This window comes from Triticum aestivum, chromosome 6D, assembly GCF_018294505.1.
Source record: "Triticum aestivum cultivar Chinese Spring chromosome 6D, IWGSC CS RefSeq v2.1, whole genome shotgun sequence".
Lineage (NCBI taxonomy): Eukaryota > Viridiplantae > Streptophyta > Magnoliopsida > Poales > Poaceae > Triticum > Triticum aestivum.
Window position 1 is genome coordinate 365,760,609 of NC_057811.1, and position 14,035 is coordinate 365,774,643.

The window sequence follows — 14,035 nt, forward strand, 5'->3', positions numbered from 1 at the left end:
ATGATGGTTGAGTATGTGGAGCTCTTACTTAAACTCTGTTGAATAAGTTGAATTGCAATTGCTTGGTGACTAAGAACATAGGTTGTTGAGTTTCAAGAGAGTTCGTTGTTTGAACCTTAACATGTGAATTGGTTGCTACCATGACATGAGAAGTTTTATAAGAAAGAATTGATGTTATGATGTTAGGAAAAGTGATTGTAATTGTCATTGATCAAACTTGTGCACTTTGCTAGAATTCACACTTCATAAATTATTTCTTTTATCATTTACCTACTCGAGGACGAGTAGGAATTAAGCTTGGGGATGCTGATACGTCTCCAACGTATCTATAATTTATGAAGTATTCATGCTGTTTTATTATCATTCATGGATGTTTTAAAATATTTTATAGCAACTTTACATCATTTTTGGGACTAACCTATTGACCCAATGCCCAGTGCCAGTTGCTGTGTTTTGCTTGTTTTTTACATCGCATGAAATCAATACCAAACGGAGTCCAAACGCAACGGAACTCCATGGAGATTTTTTATGGACCAGAAGGAACGCAATGGGCCAGAGATACACTTGGGGGGGTGCCCCGAGGGGGCACAACCCACCAGGGCGCGCCAGGGCCCCCTGGCGCACCTAGGTGGGTTGTGCCCACCTCGGTGGCCTCCCGCACCCCCTCTTTGCACTATAAATTCCCAAATATTCCGAAACCCATCGGGGTTAACCTAGATCAGAAGTTCCGCCGCCGCAAGGCTATGTAGCCACCGAAAACCAATCTAGACCCTTTCCGGCACCCTGCCGGAAGGGGGAATCATCTCCGGTGGGCATCTTCATCATCCCGGCGGCCACCACGATGAGGAGGGAGTAGTCCACCCTCGGGGCCGAGGGTTTGTACCAGTAGCTATGTGTTTAATCTCTCTCTCTCTCGTGTTCTTGAGATGTCACGATCTTGATGTATCGTGGGCTTTGTTAATATAGTCGGATCATATGGTGTTTTCCCCTCTCTATCTTGTTGTGCTGAATTGGGGTTTTTCCTTTGATATTTCGTTGTTATCGGATTGGATACTTTTATGGATTTGAGAACACTTGATATATGACTTGGAATTTAATACTCGTGGTGACAATGGGGTATCGTATTGATTCACTTGATATATGTTTTGGCACTCAACTCGCGGATTCCCGAGGTGACATTGGGGTAATCTATGCATAGGGGTTGATGCACGTTCTTATCTTTGTTTCTCCGGTAGAAATCTTGGGGCACTCTTTGAAGTTCTTTGTGTTGGATTGAGTATTATGAATATGAATTTGCTTTGGTGTTATTTTAGTACGAACTCTAGGATAGATCCAATAGAAAGAATAACTTTGTGTTATTTTAGTACGAACTCTTGAATAGAGCGAACGAAAAGAATAGCTTTGAGGTGGTTTCGTACCCTACAAACAATTTATTCTTATGTTCTCCGCTAGATAGGAACTTTGGAGTGATTCTTCATCGCACTTTGTGGGGTGGTTATATGATCCAATTATATTAGCATTGTTGAGAGGTTGCACTAGCGAAAGTACGGACTCTGGGCCTCATTTTCAAGCATTGCAATACCGTTTTTGTACCCATTTACTATTTGCTACCTTGCTGTTTTTATTTATTCAGATTATAAAAATATATTTCTACTATCAATATTACACTTTTATCACCATCTCTTCGCCGAACTAGTGCACCTATACAATTTTCCATTGTATTGGGTGTGTTGGGGACACAAGAGATTTCTTGTATTCGGTTGCAGGGTTGTTCGAGAGAGACTATCTTCATCCTACACCTCCCACGGATTGATAAACCTTAGGTCATCCACTTGAGGGAAAATTGCTACTGTCCTACAAAACTCTGTGCTTGGAGGCCCAATACGAGTCTACAAGAATAAAGTTGCGTAGTAGACATCGGCGGTCGATTGGTGGAGTAATAGTAGTAGATGCAGGCAGGAGTCGGTCTACTTGTCTCGGACGTGATGCCTATATACATGATCATTGCCTTGAATATCGTCATAACTATGCGCTTTTCTATCAATTGCCCGACAGTAATTTGTTCACCCACCGTATGTTATGTGTTCAAGAGAGAAGCCTCTAGTGAAAACTATGGCCCCCGGGTCTACTTTAATCATATAAAAAATTCAAAATACCTTGCTGCAATTTTGTTTCTTTTATTTCTTTTGGTAATTTATCTATCTACCACTACGAGATTTGATCCTTGCAATTAACGAGTTCAAGGGGATTGACAACCCTCTTGCCCACGTTGGGTGCAAGTATTTGCTTTTATGTGTGCAGGTGATGTTCACGAGGCTTTGCGTGATTCTCCTATTGGTTCGATAAACCTTGGTTCTCACTGAGGAAAATACTTATCTCTATTGTACTGCATCTCCCCTCCTCTTCGGGGAAAATCCCAACGCAGCTCACTAGTAGCAGGCTTTTGTGGCATCCAAGCCCTTTTATCTTCGTGAGTCGGTAATGGTCAGAGCATTGCCTTCTGGCACGTTGTTTGGACTATGAACTGTTCCTTAAAAACTAGATTCTGTGTTTTTTTTTCATTTTTCAACAACAAGATTTCTTAATTGCCCAGGTGTGGGATGGTTCCTGATGCTTAATTTTAGAAGATGTGTTGATGATAGACTTTTCCTTTCCGGGGCGAATTAGTCTCTGTTATGCAAGACTTAGGCCATCTTCTGACAGTGACACTCCTGTGTGGATGCTTGAGACTTCTGACATCTATTCTGTTAAATCTTTTTACAACCTAATTAACTTTGGTGGGATTGGGTATAGCCTTGGGGATTCCATGAGGAAAATTGATGCCCCCCCTAGAAATCCATGTGTTATTTGAAGGAAATATGCCCTAGAGGCAATAATAAAGTTATTATTTATTTCCTTATATCATGATAAATGTTTATTATTCATGCTAGAATTGCATTAACCGGAAACATGATACATGTGTGAATACATAGACAAACAGAGTGTCACTAGTATGCCTCTACTTGACTAGCTCGTTGATCAAAGATGGTTATGTTTCCTAGCCATAGACAAAGAGTTGTCATTTGATTAATGGGATCACATCATTAGGAGAATGATGTGATTGACTTGACCCATTCCGTTAGCTTAGCACTCGATCATTTAGTATGTTGCTATTGCTTTCTTCATGACTTATACATGTTCCTATGACTATGAGATTATGCAACTCCCGTTTACCGGAGGAACACTTTGTGTGCTACCAAACGTCACAACGTAACTGGGTGATTATAAAGGTGCTCTACAGGTGTCTCCGAAGGTACTTTTTGGGTTGGCGTATTTCGAGATTAGGATTTGTCACTCCGATTGTCGAAGAGGTATCTCTGGGCCCACTCGGTAATGCACATCACTATAAGCCTTGCAAGCATTGTAACTAATGAGTTAGTTGCGGGATGATGTATTACAGAACGAGCAAAGAGACTTGCCGGTAATGAGATTGAACTAGGTATTGAGATACCGACGATCGAATCTCGGGCAAGTAACATACTGATGACAAAGGGAACAACGTATGTTGTTATGCGGTTTGACCGATAAAGATCTTCGTAGAATATGTGGGAGACAATATCAGCATCCAGGTTCCGCTATTGGTTATTAACCGGAGACACGTCTCGGTCATGTCTACATTGTTCTCGAACCCGTAGGGTCCGCACGCTTAAAGTTCGATGACGGTTATATTATGAGTTTATTTGTTTTGATGTACCGAAGGTAGTTCGGAGTCCCGGATGAGATCGGGGACATGACGAGGAGTCTCGAAATGGTCGAGACGTACAGATCGATATATTGGACGACTATATTCGGACATCGGAAAGGTTCCGAGTGATTCGGGTATTTTTCGGAGTACCGGAGAGTTACGGGAATTCGCCGGGAAGTATATGGGCCGTATTGGGCTTTAGGGGAAAGAGAGAGGAGAGGCTGCGCACCCCCCAAGGCCTAGTCCGAATTGGACTAGGGGGAGGGGCTGCGCCCCCTCCTTCCTTCACTTCTCTCTCCCCTTTCCTTTCCTTGACTCCTACTCCTACTACTTGGAAGGGAGGGAATCCTACTCCCGGTGGGAGTAGGACTCCTCCTCGGGCGCGCCATAGAGAGGGCCGGCCCTCCCCCTCCTCCACTCCTTTATATACAGGGAGGGGGGCACCCCTTGGAGACACAACAATTGATCCCTTGGATCTCTTAGCCGTGTGCGGTGCCCCCCTCCACCATAATCCACCTCGGTCATATCGTAGTGGTGCTTAGGCGAAGCCCTGCGTCGGTAGAACATCATCATCGTCACCACACCGTCGTGCTGACGAAACTCTCCCTCAAAGCTCGGCTGGATCGGAGTTCGAGGGACGTCATCGGGCTGAATGTGTGCTGAACTTGGAGGTGTCGTGCATTCGGTACTTGATCGGTCGGATTGTGAAGACGTACGACTACATCAACCGCGTTGTGCTAACGCTTCCGCTTTCGGTCTACGAGGGTACGTGGACAACACTCTCCCCTCTCGTTGCTATGCATCACCATGATCCTGTGTGTGCGTAGGATTTTTTTTGAAATTACTACGTTCCCCAACAGTGGCATCAGAGCCAGGTTTTATGCGTAGATGTCATATGCACGAGTAGAACACAAGTGAGTTGTGGGCGATACAAGTCATACTGCTTACCAGCATGTCATACTTTGGTTCGGCGGTATTGTTGGATGAAGCAGCCCAGATTGACATTACGCGTACCCTTACGCGAGACTGGCTCTACCGACGTGCTTTGCACACAGGTGGCTAGCGGGTGTCAGTTTATCCAACTTTAGTTTAACCGAGTGTGGCTACGCCCGGTCCTTGAGAAGGTTAAAACAACACTAACTTGACAAACTATCGTTGTGGTTTTGATGCGTAGGTAAGAACGGTTCTTGCTCAGCCCGTAGCAGCCACGTAAAACTTGCAACAACAAAGTAGAGGACGTCTAACTTGTTTTTGCAGGGCATGTTGTGATGTGATATGGTCAAGGCATGATGCTAAATTTTATTGTATGAGATGATCATGTTTTGTAACCGAGTTATCGGCAACTGGCAGGAGCCATATGGTTGTTGCTTTATTGTATGCAATGCAATCGCCCTGTAATGCTTTGCTTTATCACTAAGCGGTAGCGATAGTCGTAGAAGCATAAGATTGGCGAGACGACAACGATGCTACGATGGATATCAAGGTGTCGCGCCGGTGATGATGGTGATCATGACGGTGCTTCGGAGATGGAGATCACAAGCACAAGATGATGATGGCCATATCATATCACTTATATTGATTGCATTTGATGTTTATCTTTTATGCATCTTATCTTGCTTTGATTGACGGTAGCATTATAAGATGATCTCTCACTAAATTATCAAGGTATAAGTGTTCTCCCTAAGTATGCACCGTTGCGAAAGTTCTTCGTGCTGATACACCACGTGATGATCGGGTGTGATAGGCTCTACGTTCAAATACAACGGGTGCAAAACAGTTGCACACGCGGAATAGTCAGGTTAAACTTGACGAGCCTAGTATATAACAGATATGGCCTCGGAACACGGAGTCCGAAAGGTCGAGCGTGAATCATATAGTAGATATGATCAACATAGTGATGTTCACCATTGAAACTACTCCATCTCACGTGATGATCGGACATGGTTTAGTTGATATGGATCACGTGATCACTTAGAGGATTAGAGGGATGTCTATCTAAGTGGGAGTTCTTAAGTAATATGATTAATTGAACTTTAATTTATCATGAACTTAGTCCTGGTAGTATTAGCATATCTATGTTGTAGATCAATAGCTCGCGTTAGGTCCCCTGTTTTATATTTTGATATGTTCCTAGAGATAAATAAGTTGAAAAATGTTAGTAGAAATGATGCGGACTTGGTCCGTGATCTGAGGATTAACCTCATTGCTGCACAGAAGTATTATGTCCTTAATGCACCGGTAGGTGACAGAACTATTGCAGGAGCAGATGCAGACGTTATGAACGTTTGACAAGCTCGATGTGATGACTACTTGATAGTTTAGTGCACCATGCTTTACGGCTTAGAATCGGGGCTTCAAAGACGTTTTTGAAACGCCACGGAGCATATGAGATGTTCCAAGAGTTGAAATTAGTATTTCAGACTCATGCCCATGTCAAAAGGTATGAGACCTTTGACAAGTACTTTGCCTACAAAATGGAGGAGAATTGCTCAACTAGTGAGCATGTGCTGAGAATGTGTGAGTACTACAATCACTTGAATCGAGTGGGAGTTATTCTTCCAGATAAGATAGTGATTGACAGAGTTCTCTAGTCACTATCACCAAGTTACTAGAACTTCGTGATGAACTATAATATGCAAGGGATAACGGAAACGATTCCCAGGCTCTTCGTGATGCTGAAATCGACGAAGGTAGAAATCAAGAAAAGCATCAAGTGTTGATGGTTGACAAGACCACTAGTTTCAAGAAAAGGGCAAAGGGAAGAAGGGGAACTTCAAAGAAGAACGGCAAGCAAGTTGCTGCTCAAGTGAAGAAACCCAAGTCTCGACCTAAGCCTGAGACTGAGTGCTTCTACTGCAGAGGGACTGGTCACTAGAAGCAGAACTGCCCCAAGTATTTCGCGGATAAGAAGGATGGCAAAGTGAACAAAGGTATATTTGATATACATGTTATTGATGTGTACTTTACTAGTGTTTATAGGAACCCCTCAGTATTTGATACTAATTCAGTTGCTAAGATTAGTAACTCGAAACAGGAGTTGCAGAATGAACAGAGACTAGTTAAGGGTGAAGTGGCGATGTGTGTTGGAAGTGGTTCCAAGATTGATATGATCATCATCGCACACTCCCTATACTTTCGGGATTAGTGTTGAACCTAAATAAGTGTTATTTGGTGTTTGCGTTGAGCATGAATATGATTTGATCATGTTTATTTACGGTTATTCATTTAAGTTAGAGAACAATTGTTGTTCTGTTTACATGAATAAAACCTTCTATGGTCATACACACCAACAAAAATGGTTTGTTGGATCTCGATCGTAGTGATACACATATTTATAATATTGAAGCCAAAAGATGCAAAGTTAATAATGATAGTGCAACTTATTTGTGGCACTGCCGTTTAGGTTATATTGGTGTAAAGCGCATGAAGAAACTCCATGCTGATGGGATTTTGGAATCACTTGATTATGAATCACTTGATGCTTGCGAACCATGCCTTATGGGCAAGATGACTAAAACTCCGTTCTCCGGAACAATGGAGCAAGCAAATGACTTATTGGAAATAATACATACTGATGTATGCGATCCGATGAGTGTTGAGGCTCGCGGCAGGTATCGTTATTTTCTGACCTTCACAGATGATTTGAGCAGATATGGGTATATCTACTTGATGAAACATAAGTCTGAAACATTTGAAAAAGTTCAAAGAATTTCAGAGTGAAGTGGAAAATCATCGTAACAAGAAAAATAAAGTTTCCACGATCTGATCGCAGAGATGAATATTTGAGTTACGAGTTTGATCTTCAATTAAAACAATGTGGAATAGTTTCACAAACTAATGCCACCTGGAACACCACAGCGTAATGGTGTGTCCGAACATCGTAACCATACTTTATTTGATATGGTGCGATCTATGATGTCTCTTACCGATTTAACACTATCATTTTGGGGTTATGCATTAGAGACAGCTGCATTCACGTTAAATTGGGCACCATCTAAATCCGTTGAGATGACACCGGATGAACTGTGGTTTAGCAAGAAACCAAAGTTGTCGTTTCTTAAAGTTTGGGGTTGTGATGCTTATATGAAAAAGTTTCATCCTGATAAGCTCAAACCCAAATCGGAGAATTGTGTCTTCATAGGATACCCAGAGGAGACTGTTGGGTACACCTTCTATCACAGATCCGAAGGCAAGACTTTTGTTGCTAAATTTGGATCCTTTCTAGAGAAGGAGTTTCTCTCGAAAGAAGTGAGTGGGAGGAAAGTAGAACTTGATGAGGTAATTGTACCTGCTCCCTTATTGGAAAGTAGTTCATCACAAAAATTTGTTCCTGTGACTACTACACCAATTAGTGAGGAAGCTAATGATGATGATCATGTAACTTTAGATCAAGTTACTACTGAACCTCGTAGGTAAACCAGAGTGAGATCCGCACCAGAGTGGTATGGTAATCCTATTCTGGAGGTCATGTTACTTGACCATGACGAACCTACGAACTATGAGGAAGCAATGATGAGCCCAGATTCCGCAAAATGGCTTGAGGCCATGAAATCTGAGATGATATCCATGTATGAGAACAAAGTATGGACTTTGGTTGACTTGCCCAATGATCGGCGAGCCATTGAGATTAAATGGATCATCAAGAGGAAGACTGACGCTGATAGTAGTGTTACTATCTACAAAGCTAGAATTGTCGCAAAAGGTTTTCGACAAGTTCAAGGTGTTGACAACGATGAGAGTTTCTCACTCGTATCTATGCTTAAGTCTATCCGAATCATGTTAGCAATTGCCGCATTTTATGAAATCTGGCAAATGGATAAACAAAACTGCATTCCTTAATGGATTTATTAAAGAAGAGTTGTATATGATGAAACGAAAATGTTTTGTCAATCCTAAAGGTGCTAACAAAATATGCAAGCTCCAGCGATCCATCTATGGACTGGTGCAAGCATCTCGGAGTTGGAATATACGCTTTGATAAGTTGATCAAAGGATATAGTTTTATACAGACTTGCGGTGAAGCCTGTATTTACAAGAAAGTGAGTTGGAGCACTACAGCATTTCTGATAAGTATAAGTGAATGACATATTGTTGATCGGAAATAATGTAGAATTATTCTGCAAAGCATAAAGGAGTGTTTGAAAGGAGTTTTTCAAAGAAAGACCTCAGTGAAGCTGCTTACATATTGAGCATCAAGATCTATAGAGATAGATCAAGACGCTTGATAAGTTTTTCAATGAGTACATACCTTGACAAGATTTTGAAGTAGTTCAAAATGGAATAGTCAAAGAAAGATTTCTTGCCTGTGTTACAAGGTGTGAAATTGAGTAAGACTCAAAGCCCGACCACGGCAGAAGATAGAAAGAGAATGAAAGTCATTCCCTATGCCTCAGCCATAGGTTCTATAAAGTATGCCATGCTGTGTACCAGATCTATTGTATACCCTACACTGAGTTTTGAAAGGGAGTACAATAGTGATCTAGGAGTACATCACTGGATAGCGGTCAAAATTATCCTTAGTGGAATAAGGATATGTTTCTCGATTATGGAGGTGACAAAAGGTTCGTCGTAAAGAGTTACATCGATGCAAGCTTTGACACCGATCTGGATGGCTTTAAGTCTCAATCTAGATACATATTGAAAGTGGGCGCTATTAGCTAGAGTAGCTCCGTGCAGAGTATTGAAGACATAGAATATTTGCAAAATACATACGGATCTGAATGTGGCAGGCCCGTTGACTAAACTTCTCTCACAAGCAAAACATGATCACACCTAAGTACTCTTTGGGTGTTAATCACCGATGTGAACTAGATTATTGACTCTAGTAAACCCTTTGGGTGTTGGTCACATGACGATAGGTTTTAATCACATGGTAATGTGAACTATTGGTGTTAAATCACATGGCGATGTGAACTAGATTATTGACTCTAGTGCAAGTGGGAGACTGAAGGAAATATGCCTAGAGGCAATAATAAAGTTATTATTTATTTCCTTATATCATGATAAATGTTTATTATTCATGCTAGAATTGTATTAACCGGAAACATGATACATGTGTGAATACATAGACAAACAGAGTGTCACTAGTATGCCTCTACTTGAATAGCTCGTTGATCAAAGATGGTTATGTTTCCTAGCCATAGACAAAGAGTTGTCATTTGATTAATGGGATCACATCATTAGGAGAATGATGTGATTGACTTGACCCATTCCGTTAGCTTAGCACTCGATCGTTTAGTATGTTGCTATTGCTTTCTTCATGACTTATACATGTTCCTATGACTATGAGATTATGCAACTCCCGTTTACCGGAGGAACACTTTGTGTGCTACCAAATGTCACAACGTAACTGGATGATTATAAAGGTGCTCTACAGGTGTCTCCGAAGGTACTTGTTGGGTTGGCGTATTTCGAGATTAGGATTTTTCACTGCGATTGTTGGAGAGGTATCTCTGAGCCCACTCGGTAATGCACATCACTATAAGCCTTGCAAGCATTGTAACTAATGAGTTAGTTGCGGGATGATGTATTACGGAACGAGTAAAGATACTTGCCGGTAACGAGATTGAACTAGGTATTGAGATACCGACGATCGAATCTCGGGCAAGTAACATACCGATGACAAAGGGAACAACGTATGTTGTTATGCGGTTTGACCGATAAAGATCTTCGTAGAATATGTGGGAGCCAATATGAGCATCCAGGTTCCGCTATTGGTTATTGACCGGAGATGTGTCTCGGTCATGTCTACATTGTTCTCGAACCCATAGGGTCCGCACGCTTAAAGTTCGATGACGGTTATATTATGAGTTTATGTGTTTTGATGTACCAAAGGTAGTTCGGAGTCCCGGATGAGATCGGGGACATGACGAGGAGTCTCGAAATGGTCAAGACGTAAAGATCGATATATTGGACGACTATATTCGGACATCCGAAAGGTTCCGAGTGATTCGGGTATTTTTCGGAGTACCGGAGAGTTACGGGAATTCGCCGGGGAGTATATGGGCCTTATTGGGCTTTAGGGGAAAGAGAGAGGAGAGGCTGCGCCCCCCCCCCCCCCAAGGCCTAGTCCGAATTGGACTAGGGGGAGGGGCTGCGCTCCCTCCTTCCTTCTCTTCTCTCTCCCCTTTTCTTGACTCCTACTCCTACTACTTGGAAGGGAAGGAATCCTACTTCCGGTGGGAGTAAGACTCCTCCTAGGGCGCGCCATAGAGAGGGCCGGCCCTCCCCCTCCTCCACTCCTTTATATACGGGGAGGGGGGCATCCCTTGGAGACACAACAATTGATCCCTTGGATCTCTTAGCCGTGTGCGGTGCGCCCCTCCACCATAAGCCACCTCGGTCATATCGTAGTGGTGCTTAGGCAAAGCCCTGCGTCGGTAGAACATCATCATCGTCACCACGCCGTCGTGCTGACGGAACTCTCCCTCAAAGCTCGGCTGGATCGGAGTTCGAGGGACGTCATCGGGCTGAACGTGTGCTGAACTTGGAGGTGTCGTGCGTTCGGTACTTGATCGGTCGGATCGTGAAGACGTACGACTACATCAACCGCGTTGTGCTAACGCTTCCGCTTTCGGTCTACGAGGGTACGTGGACAACACTCTCCCCTCTCGTTGCTATGCATCACCATGATCCTGTGTGTGCGTAGGAATTTTTTTGAAATTACTACGTTCCCCAACATTATTATGGTTGATTATTAATAACAAGGCCCTCACCCAGGATAATCTAGCTAAACGTTGTGTCGAGGAAGATTTAACTTGTGTTTTTTGCGATGAGCTGGAAAGTACTCAACATATGTTCTTTGATTGTATAGCGGCATCTCATACTTGGCATCTAATTGCTAGTTCTCTTAACATTCCATATCCTGGTTCATTTGATGATTTATGTTGTCATTGGAAACATAAGAAATCGGCAGTGGTGATTAATATTGTTGCCTTGTGGAGCTTATGGAATGTATGAAATGAGTTCGCCTTTCAAGGCCATGTTGGGATCCAAACTGCATTCTGGACAAGCTGAGCACATGTCTTCACCAATGAAAAATTATATCGATGGTGCTCAGTCTGCCCTTCTCGTGCGATATCTTCTGCTTCTCGATCATCACCGGGAGGAGTCGTTCAGGATCTCTTGGACCTAACCCTGCCATTGGATGCCACGGATGATCAACATAAGTAGATTGTTCGCCTCAACACCAACTAGTTTGCTTAAAATCTGCTAGGGTGTGATAGTGCTGATCCTTTTGTTTGCTATCTAGGTTGCATTCATAGGTTGTGGATGATGTGTTATGTGTGACTGTTGCTATGTTGGCACTTTGCGTTTGTAATTTGTCTGTTGCAGTACTCTAGTTGTAGCCGAGCGTTGTGAAACGGTTGAATGTTTATTGCCTCACCTTTTGATAAAAGTTGAGGCTGGGGAAACCCCTTTCTTTTAAAAGAAATATCTTTTCTTTTCTTCTTAAACAAAATTACATTTAAACTTGAAACTTTACCTGTCAACAACACACGAGTACTGCGCTATGCATAAATTGTTTCAGATTTTCTTGGTGTAAAATAAATATATAAAAAGATAGGATTACAAATAAGATTTATCATTTAAGATATTTCCAAGCGCGTCCACAAGTTTCGCCAAAGTTATACTCACGGGCAGTTTTCAGTATAGATGTCTTTCAGCAAATTCTTATGCCATTTCCTAGTTCCAATCGTGAGAAATAAGCAGAAAGTACCACCAAATTCACATTCCCAGTTCAAGCTAAGTGCATGTTTTTATAGCAACTTCCACATATGTACAAATAGGTTACAATCACAAATCCCCCCATCAAATATGTATGTACACACGCCTTCATGCTCAATGGTTCCCATTTCCAGAGTAGCCACACCTAAAAAGAATCAGCACCCAGCAGGCCCCCAAACCAAGAGAAAGGTAAATAAGAAGCTAACCGATGGATGAGCTTATGCACCGGCTAATTTCCCTCAACACACTTTTCCCTTGGCCTTTTGCCCAGAGTGCGCACGCCACTAATGCCGAGCTACAGCGACGTCAGCGGCACAGCGGCACCGCCTTGAGGAGCGCGTCGAGGCCGCCGGGCCGCGCGCCGCAGCGTCCGCTCCGCTCGCCGCGCGGCAGCTCGGCGACGAGCACCCGCCGGCAGGACGGGCAGGAGGAGTGCGAGCGCAGCCAGGCGTCGACGCAGGCCGCGTGGAACGCGTGGCTGCACTGCGGCAGCACCCGCATGTGCTGGCCGTCCTCGAACTCGGCGAGGCAGATGGCGCACTCATCCGCCTCCGACGCCTCGCCGCCGTCGGCGGCGTACCTGACGGTGGGCAGCGCGCGCAGCACCTCCTTCTTGACGCCCCTGTTGGCGCCGGGCGGGGCGGCGTCCGCGGGGCGCGCCCAGCGGCGCGAGCACGCGCACCGCGCCACGAGGCCGAGGCCGAGGACGCAGACCAGCGCGCAGAGCAGGCCGGCGAGGATGAGGACCAGGTCCGAGTTGAGCGAGTCCTGCTGCGCGCCGGCGGCCACCGCCTCCTCGAGGAGCCTTCTCGCCGCCATGTCCGGGCACCGGGAGAGAGCTCACGAGCTTCGCCGCTGGCTAGCTAGTCGATAGTCGTCGTCGTAGCTCGAGGGAGGAAAGGGTGGAAGAAGTGTGTGATGGGAGGCGCCGGGTCGCTGGCTTATATAGAGATGGTGTGGGGAGGCGATCGTCGGCTTTTGGTCTTGAGGAAAATGCGAAGAATGAGCACGGGCGGGTCGTAGGCCTAGTAGGCAGGTCAGTGGAGTGGTTCGTTTGGAAGTTGGAACTTGAAAGTGGATCCTCCTTTGCCCTTTGGGGTTCCAATACTTCGTCACTCAGTGTTGCCACGCGGCTTAATATGGTCACCGTAGTGCTCTCTTTTAGCACATGTCTTAACAAGAGTCACTCATCTAAGTGTGACTTCTTTATTAAATCTTTCTACTAGGTCAACATGAGCAAGGCCGCCGGGAAACTGGGATGTCATGGTCGTATAGAAAATAAGGTGTATATAAATGTATTCCATGTAGAGGAAACTAGACATAGTATCATACATTTGAACAAATTATAAAGTATTTTTTTAAATTATAAGTAATCCATGTAGAGAAATTAAATATATGCCATTAAAAGCTCAAAAAAATATCCTTTTTCGAAAAGAAGGATAACCATCCGCCTCTACATCATATGACACACCCAACGAAGCCAACGTCCATATGTCACTTGAGATTCCGAGTTCGATCCTAAAAAAAAGCAAAAATGCTACATCAACGGGCTCATTAGGGGGAATTCACGGACCTTCCAGCTAAC

At 43.8% G+C, this 14,035-nt stretch overlaps 1 protein-coding gene across 1 annotated transcript; it reads right to left on the reverse strand.

Moving 5' to 3' along the window:
- Window positions 1-12,462: 12,462 nt before the first annotated feature.
- LOC123141655 (RING-H2 finger protein ATL8) lies at window positions 12,463-13,222 on the reverse strand (the record flags this gene model as incomplete). Its single annotated transcript, XM_044560744.1, is given in 1 exon segment — window positions 12,463-13,222. A coding segment is annotated over 1 exon segment (466 nt), but the record flags the coding sequence as incomplete, so codon positions are not given.
- Between the last annotated feature and the right edge of the window lie 813 nt (window positions 13,223-14,035).